At 33.1% G+C, this 19,342-nt stretch overlaps 1 protein-coding gene across 1 annotated transcript in view; it reads left to right on the top strand.

The window, feature by feature from the left end:
- Positions 1–489: 489 nt before the first annotated feature.
- Positions 490–19,342, top strand: part of LOC142336792 (neuronal acetylcholine receptor subunit beta-2-like) — a 91,207-nt gene continuing 72,354 nt past the window's right edge. The window contains exon 1 of the mRNA XM_075385712.1: positions 490–1,232. Within this exon, the coding sequence (XP_075241827.1) occupies positions 1,154–1,232 (79 nt within the window). The 5' untranslated portion in view covers positions 490–1,153. The remainder of the gene's footprint in view (positions 1,233–19,342) is intronic.

The following is a 19,342-nucleotide window of genomic DNA, read 5'->3' as shown; positions in this document are numbered from 1 at the left end:
CAGTTAACAAATCAGTTAGCAAATCAAAAATTTCTTTGAACTATTTTACAGGTAAAGTCAAATCCGCAGAGTTTTATTCAGAAAAACAAGAAAGAGGTATTTCATAAGCAACGGTTGAGGTTTCAGTGTTAATTTGGTGCTTATTTTCCGTAAATTCAGCATTTTCCCCGCAAAGATTTCAGTGATTTTGACCAGGGAAAACCTCTTCTAAAAGATGAAACCCAATAATCAATTTCTAACAGTTTATCATTTTTTGTCAAATTTATTCAGTAACACTATAATATTCGCGTTCCATTTGCCTTTATAAAGTCCAAGTTTTCCCAGTACCAAATTGCATTTGCATAAACTGGTCTCAAAAGGGGACAAATATTTGAATGACCTCTTTTAGTGGTTAGTTCGTAATCCAGTATAAATTGGTCATTGAAAAATTTTCTCTGGCTGGATTTGACTCAAAACAGCGGGAAATGTACAACTCTTTGATGTTTTTGTTCATACGTACATACTTTCAAACCATATACGTTGTTCTTTTGAGTGTAATTCATTAATATATTCTCTAAACTCGTTCAGTTTTGCCATAATGAAAAAAAAATCTGCATTGATTTTGTGCGCACAATTTTCAATTTTCTTTTGTGAAATTTTATTGGTTAAAAATCAAGCGCAATGGTAGGTCTTTTTGTTTCGATCAAGCGTCGTTTTTGTGAATGGAAAGAGCCCGGCATATATATTATATATTCCCACCAGCCTTAGTAACAATTCTTTTGTCAATAGTAATTCACCAACGAACCAGTAGATAATAACAAATACAATGTTTTGAAACTAGCTGAAAATTTTAGTATTCTTTATTTCATTTTTCACTAATACTTGGAATATTCGGGGGATATTTCAAACGAGTTTATGATTCGCCGCTATGACTCCTATGCGGCAAAGTTAAAAATTATCCATAATTTTAAAAGGTCTTTCTTTCCCTGTTTTATTTCCCTTCAGTTTTATGCCATTTTAACTACCTAACTAATTCCCCGTCTTAGCCTTTTGCTTGATTTAGTTTTAGCACACACGCACTCACTCAAATACACTTGGCGCCATATAGGCTAATAAAAAAGGGTGAAATAATCAACAACAGCAGCAGCAAGAACTATACCCCCCAATCCCGAACATGGGTACCCTTTGGTACCCCCCTGTAACCCTGTTTCTTATCTCGCTATCAATCGTACTGATCGTGTCAACTTCACAAGGTTAGTCGTTTCTTCATGTCTGCAGTTCTTATTTCATCCTTCTAAGCAATCAATGCACGCTAATACATGTTATGTTCAAATGGCTATTGATTAAAATCCTGAACAAAATCTATACTGTGAGTTGAACAAAGACTTGACTCCGTTCAATCATTTTTTAGGAAGTGAAAAAAGAGTAAAGCGAGCTAAGGTTACTGCGTTTAACCACATGTTAATCTCAGATGAAAGAGAATACAGCTAAGAATTAAGTTGAGAACAAAGCGATTTTCAAGGGGAGAAATTCCTTTTTATGTATAACTTTTCACAACGGACATAATTGAAGCCGCTAATGTTAAAACCAAGTAGACCAAAATTTTTTTCTCACATATCTTGGGTAATATTTTTGATATAATCTAGATAAACTGTGGCACACGTACATAATCGCATGGAATCCTCGAGTTTTCTTATGGCGTATTTTTTTTACAAATGAGCAGACAAAACCTGAAAAATTTCTAATTGTTCAGCCTGCCCCTCCAAATTTTTCACGCTCCCCTCCCCTTGATCAAACCCAGAGAAAGTTTTAGCACATTTCTTAGATCATATTTGATAGCATTCAAAGCGGTTTTTCAGTAAATTGAGCAATTATTACTGTTTGCAGCCGAAAATTTTTAAACTTTCTTTAAAATTTTTGTCAGAATACTGAATGAATTGCAGTTGACGCACCTGAAACTTCTTACGATAATTTACTGGAAAAAATCGAATAGTAAGTTTGGAATAAAATTTTTGGAAGCAATATTTTCTTGATAGCTATAATATTTCTTATACCGGAAAGTTTTTTCCATGCGTAATCTGTATTGCAGCTATTTTCCTTTTTTAATAGCAATAGGATTAGCAATAACATAAAAAAAACACAGCACTTATTATAAAATCTTGACATTTAGTGCATGCAGCTTAGCGCCATAAAACAATGATACTATGAAAGATTCAGTACACTCTGCTGAACATCTGAGGAATAAAATCATGATTTACCCTAAATTATACTTCAACTTTGTTGTAGAATGCTAAGTTAAGGAGAAACATTGTGTTTTTTTTAAAAAAAAATGAATAAATGGTGTTCTTGAAGCGCCCATCAAATTCGTCTTTTTCTATAAAGATCAACAAAGAAAACAACTTAAGTTTATTTTTTCCAGCAAGACGCTGTTTGGGGACTCATTTATGGATGTACCCAAAAATTTTCCCAATACTAGGAAAAATAAAGATTATCAGCAAAAATTCCAAATTGCAATTCTTGCAATTGTTACCATTTGTTATTACAGCTTTCTTATAATTGTCTCGGGAACAAAGACAACCATACATTAAACAATGAGCTTAACAAACGCTATAGTTATTCATAAAAGGTTACAGCTGCGGCCACATGGCTTGAGAAAACAAATTTTAAAAAATCAAAACATTTTAATCTTGAAATGATTATAATCTTACATTCAAAAACTGCAGCATAAATTTGCTTTAATTTTGTATCTTTATAATGAAAAAAATACAGATAATCTATAAATAAAGAAAAAATTTTCGATTAACGAGATAAACAAACACTCTCTTTGACAACTTTCTGAGCAAAAAAGAAAAAAAATAAAAAAAGCTCCGTCGATTAATGAACAAAAGATGTTTTGGAGCTATTTAATGAACAATGACTGATCAGAAATTTCGGGAAAAGGGTGGGAAACTCTCTCAAACTTGTTTTAGTTGCTTTTTTTGTTCCGACCCTCTTGAGGGGGGGGGGGAATTACACACCCAATTAAATTTTCAGGAATTACACACCCAAAGACCACTAACACAATTTTTGTAGACTTTAAAGGGGCTATTTTTCTTTCAACTTCCGTTGCGAGTGATCCGTAATTAAAACTTTGCCCTTTTTTGCCAACTATATTCGGTGATTATCAAAAACGCATCATTTATTTTTGATTTTTTAACTAACAAAATGTCTATATCTATAACATTCGAAAAAATAAGTGTTCCTAGTGGACAAACAGTATTAGAAGAGATAGTTTTTGACCAAAATTGGACTGTTACAATCCAAAAAGATTTCAGATTGTAATCAGTCGGTCTTCTTTATAAAAAAAAATGATCTTTCTTATATATTAATTAAACAACAGAACATTTTAAGTCAAAGCCTACTAGTGATAGGTCCAATTCGCTTCCTTATTAGCTCCAAATTATTGTATATAATTTATTTGAGAGCTTATGGCCGCTTTGACTTTTAAAAATATTTGATTTTTAAATAAATAATTGCTTATTGAACTTTGCCTCCTTTTTTCTCTTAATTTGGTCAACTTGCAGCTTAGTGTCAGCAACTAAAGAATGCTTTTTCTTCCTGCAAAATCAACTTTAATCTTTTTTGCGGTTTTGCACCCTAAATATGGCTTTCAGGCTTTGAAACTACTAGATTTCACATTTTTTTATTTTCAGGCCTTTTCCCATTTTTCATGTGTTCTAGTTTTGTCACATTATCACGTTATGGACAGTCCATATATCACAATATTGGCATTCAAAATAAAACACAATCGATGATATTAAAATCTTTAAGGATATAAATTCTGGTTTTAACGGCTTTGACAATACTTTCTCGAAGAATTTAAGGTAACTTTTTTATTCTGTCGTATTTAACTGTCGTTTTTACTTTGTCTTGTTAGTCGTACGAATTTTCCTGTACAATAACTCGGTTTCATTAATTTTTTATGGGAAAACAGATGGAAGCCAATATTCCGATATTAGTAGAAAGCTGATGGCTCTCAACACCTTGAAAACAATTGTTTTCTAAATTAAAAAAAAAAATCTTTTTTTTCGCAACTTTGTTCTTTTATTGTCTGTTTTTTACCTAGTCTTCTTAAATAGAGACCAAATATCACAAAATTGTTTTCAAGGAAAGTTGTCAAGGGGATTGAGGTTACAAAATCTAATGTTTTTAAAGAGTTCCATGTGACATTACTAGCTTCGACCAAGGTCTTTCACAAAAAAATTATCTATTTTTTTTTATTTTTGTCATATTTTACGTTCTTTTGTAGACTTACGATATATTCTGGATAATTGCAGCTTTCAAAATTTTTCTTTAAAGGAATGAATAAACCTATATATACCTATATTTTCTCTTGTAATTAATGGCTTTCATGTCTTCCGAAATAATTTTTTTTCGAAAAAAATGTATTACTTAATTTTGTCTTTTTTTCTTTGTCTAGTTGTTACCTGGCTCCATTAATGAGAGGTCACATGATAAATTATTGGTGTTTGAAGAAGGTGCAATCGAACATATTTAAGGGCCAAAGTATGGCTTTACGTCTTCAAAAGCGTTTTCTGGCAAAATTTAACTGTTTTTTTTTGTTGTCTATTTGCTGTTTTTTTTATAACAGCATAAAAATTGAATACTGACACTTCCTAAATCCCATCTTTAGAAACATTTGTAATTGTAAATCTATGGGAGTTTTTGATTGCTTTCTAATGGTTTCCTTTACTTTGAAATTGATTGTTTTATAAGAAAAACGAGCTAATTTTTCAAATTTAGTGTTTTTGTTCTTTATTGTCTAATTGTTACCAAGCCTTATTTTGGAATTTTCATCCAGTGCTATTTTGACTTTGTTATTAAGTTTTGTTTTTTAAAACAGACATAAATTTTTTGATGTAATTATTGTTTGTTGTTGTTTTATTTTATATTGTTCTTAATATTGGCATATCTCATCAATCTTAATATTGGCATATCTCAATATTGGCATATCAATGCTTTAGAGGTTATCTTTTTGTTCATACATCATTTTTATACATATATGAGTTTTTTTGGGTTGTCTATCTGCTCCTCATTTGGTAGATATTTATGCCAAAATTGTGGATGAGTAGGGTCGGAACCTTATTTGCTATCGCACATTACTGAGCCTCCATGTTGTTTCTATACTCCACTTATCGATAGCTGGATCACAAGATTTTTTGCATTACTTCTATCAATCACTCATTTGTTGTCGGTCTTCATATATTTAAGTTTCGAATAATGCGACTGGAAAAAGAATTTCATCCCCGAAAAAGAGCGTTTTTCACTGTTTCTGAATTTACTAGTATTAGTCGGCTGCCCAAAAAAAATTCATTAGTAAGATATTCAACAATTTTTGACGCAACAAAATTTGATTTAGCGTTGCATACACACGTTAATAAGAAAATCGTAAATCAACCAAATATAAAGTTTCAAAGAACGGAACTGAATTTATCATTGAATGCAAATTCTTAGACTTGCTAGTATAGGATTTTTGCTGTTTTAAATGCAACCGATGCTTTTATTACAGATTGTTTTTAAAATGATTTCTATCTCTTCTAATCAACATTTAGATCACTAATAGTGAATGTTCGATCGCCAAACACCATTTAATTTAATCGTTTTTTTTTTTTAAATTTGCTTTGATTTTCAGCATCAAACATTCAATCAGCATTTAATTTGAAATTATATCTAGAACTTTTATCAAAAATATTTAAAATCATTTACCAATCCTCTTCTATTTGATTGGTTCTGACTAAACACAACATATAGAAAAACGTTGCTCTGAAATTACGGGCTACCGACCATTGAGGTGTGAGAAAAGAGTACAATTAAATATCTTTAGTGAAGAACAGTACGACAGAATAATTTCATCTCGATATTTGCATTAAAAAGTTCAATTAGTTGATCGTTACTGCTTTTCTTCTTAACACCAAACAACACTTAGTTGCATTAAAAATACTGCGAAACAAAAAGCTACCCTAATTTGATAAAAATTTAAAGCAAATTCAGTTTGCATTTAAATTTAAATCATTTTATTCACAAAAAAACGTGTTTTGTCACCCAATCCGTACTATATATCCCTCATATCTAGTTCAAGTTGTTCAAATAAGAATATCTGTCATTATTCTGTCAATTGAATCATTTTGTTCAGTTGATTTTTTTTAAATTTATTTGTGCTAGACAGCTTCAGATAGTAAACGTTTCTCAATATGATACAATAAATGTCAATATATGTCTACATTTTAGTAGCGTTCAGCTCTTCAATAGAATGAAAAAGCGTTTTAAATTAACTAAAAACTGAACTGATTTATGTACAGCCGGGAAAAATTCAAAAGAACTACCTTGTTTCAATTAGCCTGATAATTTGATTTCAAATTCAATATTTTTTGTTGACGCGCGGGAGGAGAACAGAAATGATCAAATTTAATGAAATACACCAAACAGTGGCTCGAAAAAAAAATAAAAAAAATCTGAGGAATTCTTTTCAGATTACTAATCAAAGCATTTATGTGGCCATAATTTTTAGTAGTTTAAGTTATATTTTCCCGGTTTTCAGCTAGAAAGACTAATTACAGTTCACCTAAATTTGCATTATTCTGCTGCGTCTGTATGTTTTTGCGTCAAAAGGTGCTAGTTTTATGTCACAAAACTGGTCAGAAACTAATTTACCAGGGACAAATTTGACACCTGGTGGAATTTGTGTTTTATCGATGGATAGCCGAGGGTCACAACTGGTGTCATCGCATAAATTTGCAAAAACAATTGCACTGGATTTTTCAGCAAAAATAATTTTTATTCCCGATTTTTTTAATCGAGATTTAGAACCAGTCTTGTATCTGGATTTGAAAAATGAGAAATCTGGTCTCCAAGATCGTCTAACTGGGTGTTCGACGTTGTCAATGTTATATGTTTTGCGTATGATGCGAAGCAGATTCCTTTGAGTTGGAGGGTCGCTTTCTCACAGATATTGCTGAAAATTGACTAGAACACGCCAAATTTGAGCACGCCTTGAGTAATTTTCTCTTTCTTTGTTTAACAGCACGCTGGAGAAATTTCCTCGCGTGTTTGAAGTGATCAATCATTTTGTACGGTTGGTGCGAGAGTTCCCGAGCATCACCGTCGTGAAAATTTTGGTTTTTAAAACCAAGAAAATTGTCGGTATAATCGTTTTTTAAGCTAAAAATGACAAAAGTTCCTACGATTTTTTAGTATGAACAAGGCGGCTCGGTAATGTGCGATGGCACATAAGGTTCCGACCCCGCCCATCCACAATTTTGGCATAATTGTCTACCAAATGAGGAACAGATAGAAAAACCCAAAAATTATTTTTTGCGAATCCCAAAAAAGCCCAACTCTTTTTCAAAAAATTCTGTATGAACGATAAGATAGCCTCCAAAGCAAATAACTCAGTGGAGTAAAAATTGATGCATTAGATGGCTGTAATATGTCAATATTAAGAAAGCGAGTCAAGACGAACAGCAAAATCAAACAACAACAACATCAAACATTAATTACATCAAAAACTTTTTGTCCCTCTTAAAAACTAAATTTAATAACAAAGTCAACATAAACCTAAAACTAAACAAAAATAACTTATAAATCACCAGAAAACATATGCGACCAGTCCATAAAAAGGTTTGGTAACAGTTATACAAAAAAGAACAAAAACAGTAAAGTAAAAAAATTAACTTATTTTTTATGACACAGTTAACTTCAAAGTAATAAATACCATTAGGAATCAATTAATATTACCACAAATTTACGATTACTACCGCTTCTATAGAAGGACATTAGGACCTGTCCTTATTCATTTTTTAAAGCGGCTAAAAAGAACAACAAAGAACAAACAAAACTTCAATTGAAACTTGCCAGAAAACGCTGTCAAAACAGTCAAGCCAAATTTTGGCACTCAAAACATATTTGAGTGCGCATTCTTGAAACAGCTATAATGTAGTACGTGGCCATTCATTAGTAAGACTAGGTAACAAGTAGACAAAAAAGCGAAGTGCTAAAGTATGTAATACTTTTAACATTTTTTTCGAAACAAAATTACATTCAATGTCATGAAAGGCATTAATTACGAAAAGAGCTATTTAAATAGGGTTGTTTATGTATGACAAAAGAAGCCCTCGAGGATCTGTTATTATCCAGAATATTTCTTGCATCTACAAAAAGAACGTCAAATATGACAAAAATCAAATTAATTCACTTTTTTTTGTGAAAAACCGGTGTCGAAGCCAGCAAGGTCATAACAAATTCTTTAAAAAAAATTTTGGGACACCAATTCCTTTTATTCCCCTGACACCCATAATGTCATATTTGACCTGTAATTAACTAACGAGATTAGGTAACAAAAAGAAACATAAAAAGAACAAAAACAGTAAAGTAAAAAAATTAATTTTTTTTTGAAACAGTTAACTTCAAAGTAATAAATACCATTAGGAATCAATTAACTTTACCACAAATTTACGATTACCACCGCTTCTATTGAAGGGCATTAGGACCTGTCCTTTTTCATTTTTTAAAGCGGCTAAAAAGAACAACAAAGAACAAACAAAACTTCAATTGAAACTTGCCAGAAAACGCTGTCAAAACAGTCAAGCCAAATTTTGGCACTCAAAACATATTTGATTGCTTATTCTTGAAACAGCTATAATGTAGTACGTGGCCATTCATTAGTAAGACTAGGTAACAAGTAGACAAAAAAGCGAAGTGCTAAAGTATATAATACTTTTAACATTTTTTTCGAAACAAAATTACATTCAATGTCATGAAAGGCATTAATTACGAAAAGAGCTATTTAAATAGGGTTGTTTATGTATGAAAAAAGAAGCCCTCGAGGATCTGTTATTATCCAGAATATTTCTTGCATCTACAAAAAGAACGTCAAATATGACAAAAATCAAATTAATTCACTTTTTTTTTGTGAAAAACCGGTGTCGAAGCCAGCAAGGTCATAACAAATTCTTTAAAAAAAAATTTTGGGACACCAATTCCTTTTATTCCCCTGACACCCATAATGTCATATTTGACCTGTAATTAACTAACGAGATTAGGTAACAAAAAGAAACATAAAAAGAACAAAAACAGTAAAGTAAAAAAATTAACTTTTTTTTTTGAAACAGTTAACTTCAAAGCAATAAATACCATTAGGAATCAATTAATTTTACCACAAATTTACGATTACCACCGCTTCTATTGAAGGGCATTAGGACCTGTCCTTTTTCATTTTTTAAAGCGGCTAAAAAGAACAACAAAGAACAAACAAAATTCCATTTGAAACTTGCCAGAAAACGCTGTCAAAACACTCAAGCCAAATTTTGGCACTCAAAATATATTTGATTGCGCATTCTTGAAACAGCTATAATGTAGTACGTGGCCATTCATTAGTAAGACTAGGTAACAAATAGACAAAAAGCGAAGTGCTAAAGTATGTAATACTTTTAACTTTTTTTTCGAAACAAAATTACATTCAATGTCATGAAAGGCATTAATTAGGAAAAGAGCTATTTAAATAGGGTCGTTTACTCATGAAAAAGAAGCCCTCGAGATCTGTAATTATCCAGAATATTTCTTGCATCTACAAAAAGAACGTCAAATATGACAAAAATCAAATTAATTTACTTTTTTTTGTGAAAAACCGGTGTCGAAGCCAGCAAGGTCATAACAAATTCTTTTTAAAAAAATTTTGGGACACCAATCCCTTTTATTCCCTTGACACCCATAATGTCATATTTGACCTGTAATTAACTAACGAGATTAGGTAACAAAAAGAAACATAAAAAGAACAAAAACAGTAAAGTAAAAAAATTAACTTATTTTTTTGAAACAGTTAACTTCAAAGTAATAAATACCATCAGGAATCAATTAATATTACCACAAATTTACAATTACCACCGCTTCTATTGAAGGGCAATAGGACCTGTCCTTATTCATTTTTTAAAGCGGCTAAAAAGAACAACAAAGAACAAACAAAAATCCATTTGAAACTTGCCAGAAAACGCTGTCAAAACCCTCAAGCCAAATTTTGGCACTCAAAATATATTTGATTGCGCATTCTTGAAACAGCTATAATGTAGTACGTGGCCATTCATTAGTAAGACTAGGTAACAAATAGTCAAAAAAGCGAAGTGCTAAAGTATGTAATACTTTTAACTTTTTTTTCGAAACAAAATTACATTCAATGTCATGAAAGGCATTAATTAGGAAAAGAGGTATTTAAATAGGGTCGTTTATTCATGAAAAAGAAGCCCTCGAGTACTGTAATTATCCACAATATTTCTTGCATCTACAAAAAGAACGTCAAATATGACAAAAATCAAATTAATTTATTTTTTTTGTGAAAAACCGGTGTCGAAGCCAGCAAGGTCATAACAAATTCTTTTTCAAAAAATTTTGGGACACCAATCCTTTTTATTCCCTTGACACCCATAATGTCATGTTTGACCTGTAATTAACTAAAGAGATTAGGTAACAAAAAGAAACATAAAAAGAACAAAAACAGTAAAGTAAAAAAATTAACTTATTTTTTTGAAACAGTTTACTTCAAAGTAATAAATACCATTAGGAATCAATTAATTTTACCACAAATTTACGATTGCCACCGCTTCTATGAAAGGGCTTTAGGACCTGTCCTTATTCATTTTTTAAAGCGGCTAAAAAGAACATCAAAGAACAACCAAAATTTCATTTGGAACTTGCCAGAAAACGCTGTCAAAACCCTCAAGCCAAATTTTGGCACTCAAAATATATTTGATTGCGCATTCTTGAAACAGCTATAATGTAGTACGTGGCCATTCATTAGTAAGACTAGGTAACAAATAGACAAAAAAGCGAAGTGCTAAAGTATGTAATACTTTAACTTTTTTTTCGAAACAAAATTACATTCAATGTCATGAAAGGCATTAATTACGAAAAGAGCTATTTAAATAGGGCCATTTATTCATGAAAAAGAAGCCCTCGAGATCTGTAATTATCCAGAATATTTCTTGCATCTACAAAAAGAACGTCAAATATGACAAAAATCAAATTAATTTACTTTTTTTTGTGAAAAACCGGTGTCGAAGCCAGCAAGGTCATAACAAATTCTTTTTAAAAAAATTTTGGGACACCAATCCCTTTTATTCCCTTGACACCCATAATGTCATATTTGAACTCTAATTAACTAACGAGATTAGGTAACAAAAAGAAACATAAAAAGAACAAAAACAGTAAAGTAAAAAAATTAACTTATTTTTTTGAAACAGTTAACTTCAAAGTAATAAATACCATCAGGAATCAATTAATATTACCACAAATTTACGATTACCACCGCTTCTATTGAAGGGCAATAGGACCTGTCCTTATTCATTTTTTAAAGCGGCTAAAAAGAACAACAAAGAACAAACAAAATTTCAATTGAAACTTGCCAGAAAACGCTGTCAAAACCGTCAAGCCAAATTTTGGCACTCAAAATATATTTGATTGCGCATTCTTGAAACAGCTATAATGTAGTACGTGGCCATTCATTAGTAAGACTAGGTAACAAATAGACAAAAAAGCGAAGTGCTAAAGTATGTAATACTTTTAACTTTTTTTTCGAAACAAAATTACATTCAATGTCATGAAAGGCATTAATTACGAAAAGAGCTATTTAAATAGGGTCGTTTATTCATGAAAAAGAAGCCCTCGAGATCTTTAATTATCCAGAATATTTCTTGCATCTACAAAAAGAACGTCAAATATGACAAAAATCAAATTAATTTACTTTTTTTTGAAAAACCGGTGTCGAAGCCAGCAAGGTCATAACAAATTCTTTTTAAAAAAATTTTGGGACACGAATCCCTTTTATTCCCTTAACACCCATAATGTCATATTTGACCTGTAATTAACTAACGAGATTAGGTAACAAAAAGAAACATAAAAAGAACAAAAACAGTAAAGTAAAAAAATTAACTTATTTTTATGAAACAGTTAACTTCAAAATAATAAATACCATTAGGAATCAATTAATATTACCACAAATTTACGATTACCACCGCTTCTTTTGAAGGGCATTAGGACCTGTCCTTATTCATTTTTTAAAGCGGCTAAAAAGAACAACAAAGAACAAACAAAATTTCAATTGAAATTTGCCAGAAAACGCTGTCAAAACCGTCTAGCCAAATTTTGGCACTCAAAATATATTTGATTGCGCATTCTTGAAACAGCTATAATAAAGTACGTGGCCATTCATTAGTAAGACTAGGTAACAAGTAGACAAAAAAGCGAAGTGCTAAAGTATGTAATACTTTTAACTTTTTTTTTTCGAAACAAAATTACATTCAATGTCATGAAAGGCATTAATTACGAAAACAGCTATTTAAATAGGGTCGTTTATTCATGAAAAAGAAGCCCTCGAGACCTGTAATTATCCAGAATATTTCTTGCATCTACAAAAAGAACGTCAAATATGACAAAAATCAAATTAATTTACTTTTTTTTTGTGAAAAACCGGTGTCGAAGCCAGCAAGGTCATAACAAATTCTTTTTAAAAAAATTTTGGGACACCAATCCCTTTTATTCCCTTGACACTCATAATGTCATATTTGACCTGTAATTAACTAACGAGATTAGGTAACAAAAAGAAACATAAAAAGAACAAAATTGCTAAGTTAAAAAGTTTTTTTTTTAATTTTGGAAAACGATTGTTTTCAAAGTCATGAAAGCCATCAGCTTTCTACTAATATCAGAACATCGGTTCCTCTTTTTTTCCATGAAAAACTAATGAAAGCTCTCACTATACAGGAAATTTTATACGACCGAAACGACAAAGTATAAATGACAGTCGAAGATAAAATTTAAAAACTCAATTGATTTCTTCAAGAAAGAGGCGTCGAGGCCGTTAAAACGATGATGTATATCTTTCAGGATTTTAATATGTTCAATTGTGTCTTATTCTGAATGCTAATAAGGTAACATGAGAACTGGCAATAATGTGATATTGTGACAAAATTAGAAAACGCGAATAACTGGCAAATATCAAAACAAACAAAAATTTGAAATCTTGTAGTATCAAAGCCAGAAAACAATAACTTCAGGCTTAAAACTGCAACCGAGAATAAATGTTAAATCAGTAGAAAGAAGAAGCAGTCTTTTTTTGCTGACACTAAGCTGGAAAACGAACAAATTAAGAAAAATATAGAGGAAAATTTAATTAAGCCATTATTTATTGAAAAGTCAATTTTTTTTTTAAAATAAAGAAACGACCATAAACTTTCAATTAAAAAACTAAATGCGTTAACTTGGAGCTGCTTAGCAAGCGAATTGGTTGGACCTATCACTCCTGAGCTTTGATTTGATATGTTCTGTTCTTTATTATTAAAAAAAGTCTTTTTTAAAAAAAAAAAGACCGACTGATTACAACCCGATTTTTTTTGGATTGTAACAGTCTAAGAATGGCCCAAACTAGCCCTGCTAATACTTATTGTCCGTTAGGAACAATTGATTTTTCGAATGTTGTAGATATAGATAATTTGTTAGTTGAAAACTCAAAATAAATTCTGCATTTTTGATAATCAATGAGTAAAGTTAGCAAAAACGGCAAAGTTTTAACTACAGGGCACTCTCAGCAGACTCTGAAGTAGAAATAACCTCCCTCTGAGTCTACAAAGATTGTAAGAGTGTTGTTTTGGGGGTGTACTGTCGGCAAATTTAATCAAAGTGGACTAAAGTAGCTTATTTCGTGCTGTTTTTGATGAAAAAGGCTAAATTTTGAAATGTTTATCCAGACTTTTTGACCAAAAAAATTAAATCAAAACAATCAACAATGCTTGTTCGTCGTCAAAAAAAAATCAACGACACTATTCTTAAAAATCATAACAAATTTTAGCAAAATTGACGAAAATTTAGGCAAAAATTCCGGAAAATGTGAAAAAAAACAACGTGAATTCACTCTTCTTTTCTCAGAAGTTTAAACCTCGATAACTCCCAGTAGAAAACGAAAATTAAAAAATCTTTTTTAATTTCATATTCTACGCTGGACGAGCTTTCTAATGATACCAGTCTCAACTCTCTACGATGAATATATCGAGCGGCGAAAATTCACGGAACAAAAAAAAACCCATTTGAGTATATAGTTCCTCCCCCCTCAAGAGGGTCGGAACAATCATCGTTTTTGTTCGGTATTTAACAAAAATAAGATTCGATATTGTCGTTTTTAAACGTAAAATATATTCGCTATCGTCTTTTTTCAAACATTAGTAGAGAGATTTGGTTTGGAAATCACTAAGTGTGCACTAGAAAAACTTTTCAGCAAAACGAATTCATAACAAGAACAAACAACTTCACACAATCACAACTCAAGTTTAACATAATCATCCATTTTAGTGTCTATTTAAGAAGTAAAAAACGATGATATAGCCTGCGTTTTGTTAGATGATCAAACATATAATTTCTTGTGCAATTGCAGAGGCTTAGCAAAAAATAGCTGCAAATGTTTTTATTCGCCTTAGATCGGCACGAAAGATTTCAGTTATGCATTTCGTCACCGAGAACTGGTTTTTCATCAATCACAAAAACGTCTTTCCTCCAATTTCCATTTTTTTAAATAATAATTCATTTGTTTCACATGAGAAATTTTAAAAATTTTAAAATGAACCAATTGCTTTTGAGATATGAGCAAACCGAACATTTATTACATATGAAGTCGACAATACCAAACGTTTCTCACGTCTATCAACGTTACGTAATGAATCTGCCAAAACCGAACCTATCGAAGGTTTCTTACGTTTCAAACCAAACTCACCGACAATTTCTTGCGTTTGAAACTGGACTTACTGAACAAACCGACAATACCGACAGTTTTTTACGTGGAAAACCAAACATACCGAACATTTTTGCGTCTTTTTTGTTCTGTATTCTCAAATAGGGCACGTATATAAACAGTGTGAACAGATATCAAGAAAGCAGTTGGTCTGAAATTGCACTCAAAGTAAATTTAATTTTTTTCATATTAGTTTTGACAACATGCTCAGTTATGATTAATCAGAATGACACATATCAAAACAACTTTATGATGCGCTAAAATTAAAAATAACTGTCTTAAACTGGTTATTTAATGAAAACCTAACTGATGCCTACCGCAATTTGAATAATTTTTAATTTGAAAAAATGAACTTAACTTATCCTACTAACTTCTGTGAAAAAACAGCACAAGAAGAGAGCAGACAGCACAGACCAGACATAATACCATAAGAGTAACTCACATGGCAGAGAGAAATTCAACTTTCTAACCCTTCCACCTAAAACTGACGATGAAACAAATGGCACTCTAATCCAGAAACTAGTTTCTACATAGTAGGGCGTTGATACAGGTAGGAATTCACATCAGAGCTAATGAACAGCAACCAACTATTATTGTTACCGTTAAAACTCAATTTATAAATATGGAGATCAAATGGTTGCTTAAGAACTGCTGACTTTACCTTCTAATAGAAATTTGGGATCTATTCTGTTTCGCCCCCCCCCCCCAGTGTTTTTTATGACCCCCAGTTACAAATTATATGTTGTTATATAGAACGTTACTATGCAAGAAAATAGCACGTGCGCCTGGGGGGGCATAAAAAATTTATGCTAACTAAGCTGGGGGGGGGGGGGGACAGAATAGATCCGAAATTTGGATAAAGCAACAGGAAACACTGCAAAACAACAACAAAAACAGCTGCAACAAAAACAATAATATGATCAAGAGGAAAACAGAAACTTCATCGACTACAAAAACGTCCAGTGACTTGCTCCCAAACGACAATTAAAATTAGAGGTGGTGTACTTTAGAAATATTTCTTGGCGTAAACAAATGCACGTGCAAGGCTCCGAACCACGTGAGTAGTAACGTATACACCATGGAAGATCGGGGGGGTTGTCATCCCATGTAAGAGATAGGGTTGTCCTGAGGACAACCCTACCTTTTGCATTGGGAAGGACAACCCAACCCGATACATGCGCTATGACAACCCAACCTTTTGCATGGGATAGGACAACCCAACCTTTTACATGCAGGGACAGCTCCCTTCCGGCCGAATTATTATCCAAACCTATTCCCCCTCCATTTCCCGCTTTTGAAGGAATTATTCGGTTTATGCCGAATTATTATCCAAACATTTCCCCCCTCCTTTGAGGGAATTATTTATTCTTATCAAAGAGTGAAATATTTAGACTTATCAGAAAGACTGGATATAAACTGTGAATTTACTGTAGAACCAAACCACGCAATTCGTTCAAATCTAGCAATTGAAATTTAGCTAAAAAACACAAACTTGGGTTGAGAAATTGAACCAAAACTGAACACAAAATCTGTACAATCGAAAGGTTACAAATCACGATAAAAAGCGTTATTTCTGAAACCAGTGTTAAGCACGGGTAGGTTAGAGCTTTGAAATGGGTTTTGCACAAAAATTGAGCCATTTTTAACAAAAAATTACAACAAAATTAGCACGAAACGAAGGAAAAAATGCAAATATTTAAATGTTTTGAATTATCATAGGGAAAATATATACAAATGGGGATAAAATAGAGTAGGTTAAACAGTTTTAATTGGAATATAAGACATAAAACACAATCTCAACAGTTACAGACGTAAAAATAAGGCTGAAAATTGCTGTTTTTTATGTGCGTCGCCCCCTTTTACGCGGTGGTATTGCTTCTTCCTCCTCCGAATCGGTTATTTCTCTTCCGTCCTCAGATTCAACAGCTTCATAATCTATGAATGGACAATTGAGTGGAGATTCTTCGTCAATTACTGCCTCGAAATCGACATTATCCTCACTATCCAAGTCTGATTCGTTTATTATTCTGTTGAATCCGGGATCAGGTGGCTCCCAACTTTCAAGGGCAGGATCGGGTGGTTGACAACTTTCAGTGGAGGCAGGGAGCGTGCTGTCCGACTCATTATCCGTTTCCCATTCTTCCCCAAAGAGATCCTCAATTTCATCTTGCGTCCGTGCATCCCACTCTGGATCACTTTCAAGATCAGTGGCTTCAATTGCGTCGGCATGACCGTACGGCAAAGTTTTAATCCGTACGGCAAAGTTTTAATCCGTACGGCAACGTTTGTCATCGAAGGGACTCAGGGACAGTTTATTAATGGAAACAGTCTGTAGAACGTGACGGTCTGACACAATTCTGTTGTTCGGTGTTCGTAGTGTGGATGAGAGGAACAGAGCGTCTTTGTATTTCTGGTGCGTTAATTGTTCCCTGGCAGCTCTGGTAACACCTTTTGCAGAGATTTTTCGGGAATCCAAATACAAAAAAGTTGCGAGAAGTTTTATCAATTTGTCCTCAGAAAGTTTTTCAAAGAAATGCTTGCTTGCTTCCCTTAAAGTTTAGTGTGATGTATGTGTGATAATGACTAACCATATTAACACCAAAGTTATAAATGAACATAAATCTGTTTTACCTGTTGAAGTTATGGAATATAACTTCGGCTTCAGCGAAACAAACTCGTCGATGAGTTTTCCGGCGAATTCATCTTTGTATTTGAGAACGACGAGTTTGTTGTTGTTGTTGAAAAGTTGATGCTCCTTAGGATAATTTGAAAAATCAAACTCCGACAAAATAGTGGGTTTTGCTGCTAATTCCTGGTAGAAATCGTCAGATCGAATTTTATATAAAAGGCTGTCTGTGTCAGAATATAGCAGGCGACAATCAAAATGCGGCTTCATTATATTATAGTGAAACCTATACATTTGAAATTTAGCTAGTTCTAGAATTGTCGCGCCAACAATTGTTGGCTTATCCCAAAAGATTCTCTTTGGCTCGTGCGTGATAGCAGCTAAATTTTCGCCGAAAATTTTGAATGTCTTGAAGGTAAAGCGTGAGACATTCTGGAGCACTTGATCTGCATTCTGCGCTAAGGTAAGTTTCATTCTCCTTCTTTTTGACTCACAGGTTTTACCATAAGCGCTATTGTTCATAAGTTTGAACAAATTTTCTTCGAATTTGTTCCGCGCGGTCTGTCTTTTTTCCGTGTTTAATCTGATATAGGGCTCCATCCAGTTTTCTTGCGAGAATTGGAGCACGCGATGTACTCTGTCAACAACCAGGCCAAGTTGTACATAAAGTTGAAGATTCCGGTAATGGAGCGTGTACCGCTTTTTGTCCGTAACGGTTTGTAGTAACTTGGGGACAGATGACCGCGGCATGTTGACATTGAACTTCAACTCTCTCTGGTAAGTGCTCAACCACTCATCGGGTACTAGTTCTTTTGTTGGCGCGAGAGGGAAATCACGATGGAGGTCTCGTATATTGTGTGGGTACATCAAATCTACTTCAAGGATGTAACCTATGGGAGAATCTTTTGGTGTATTGAGTACCTGCTCGAGTGGGACTTCCACCAGCAAAAAGTCACCAACAGGTAGATGCTCTGTTTTCATGACGCCACCATACAAGTTGTTAGCATCTACCATGAAACCAAAAGTCGACTCGAGCGCACTGTCGTAATTCTCCATATACTTGTTGTTCGCCTTGAAGTAACGTTCATCGTACACCGATGCGAGACCTCCTCTAATCGTATTTTCAACAATTTCCAGATGTTCTCGATTTGTCAACAATTGAATATTGGCCCGGCAAATTTTGAGAAATGCATCACCAGCGAGGTTTGAGGCACTGTAGTGATGTGCGCAGTCCAGTCCATATGTGTTCATACACAGTCTCCGAAACTCTTCAAACACGCACGCAAGCAAGAGTGTATCGCACTTCAGATATAAGTTATGATATCCTTCAAGGTTACAACATTGGAAAGTATCAAAAACAGTTTTTGCTTTTTGCAGTTCATCCTCTGTTATTTGCAATTTTCCATTGTCTAGGCTGTTTTTCCACTTTTCGAGTGGGGGAAGTTCTGTTTCTGCGAACTTTGAGCGGTCAGTCATGTACGAATAGGGGGTATATTCCTTTCTCTTTAATCAAATTTAGAGCATCAGCTGACTGGTCACTATCGAACATTGAATCGAAAATTGCGAAAGCCGAAGCGGGTAGGTTAGCAACTAACTTTTCTAAGGATGAAGTTAAAAACTTGAAAGAATCGATGAAACGTAAATATTCGTAATTTTTTCTGACTTTTCCATCTCTCCCCGTGACTGTTTTGATTAGGACACCGAACGTCATCGATATGTACTTCTCATCTGTAGATGGGATGACGTTTATTGTTGTTGATGGCTCAATTTCTCGAAGTGCCAAGCATACGTGATGAAGGTCGTAGTTAGCGATGTTGTGACCAATTACGCGAGTGAAATTGATTGTGCGTCTTATCCAGTTGCACTTTTCATGAGCAAAACCAAGGAAATCTCCGCGGTGGTGGCAATGGTCCAACACTTTTGTATCTTCGGGT

Source organism: Convolutriloba macropyga, chromosome 3, assembly GCF_964194025.1.
Source record: "Convolutriloba macropyga chromosome 3, txConMacr16.3, whole genome shotgun sequence".
In the NCBI taxonomy this organism is placed as follows: Eukaryota; Metazoa; Xenacoelomorpha; order Acoela; family Convolutidae; genus Convolutriloba; species Convolutriloba macropyga.
This window is presented reverse-complemented; position numbering and strand designations above follow the sequence as displayed.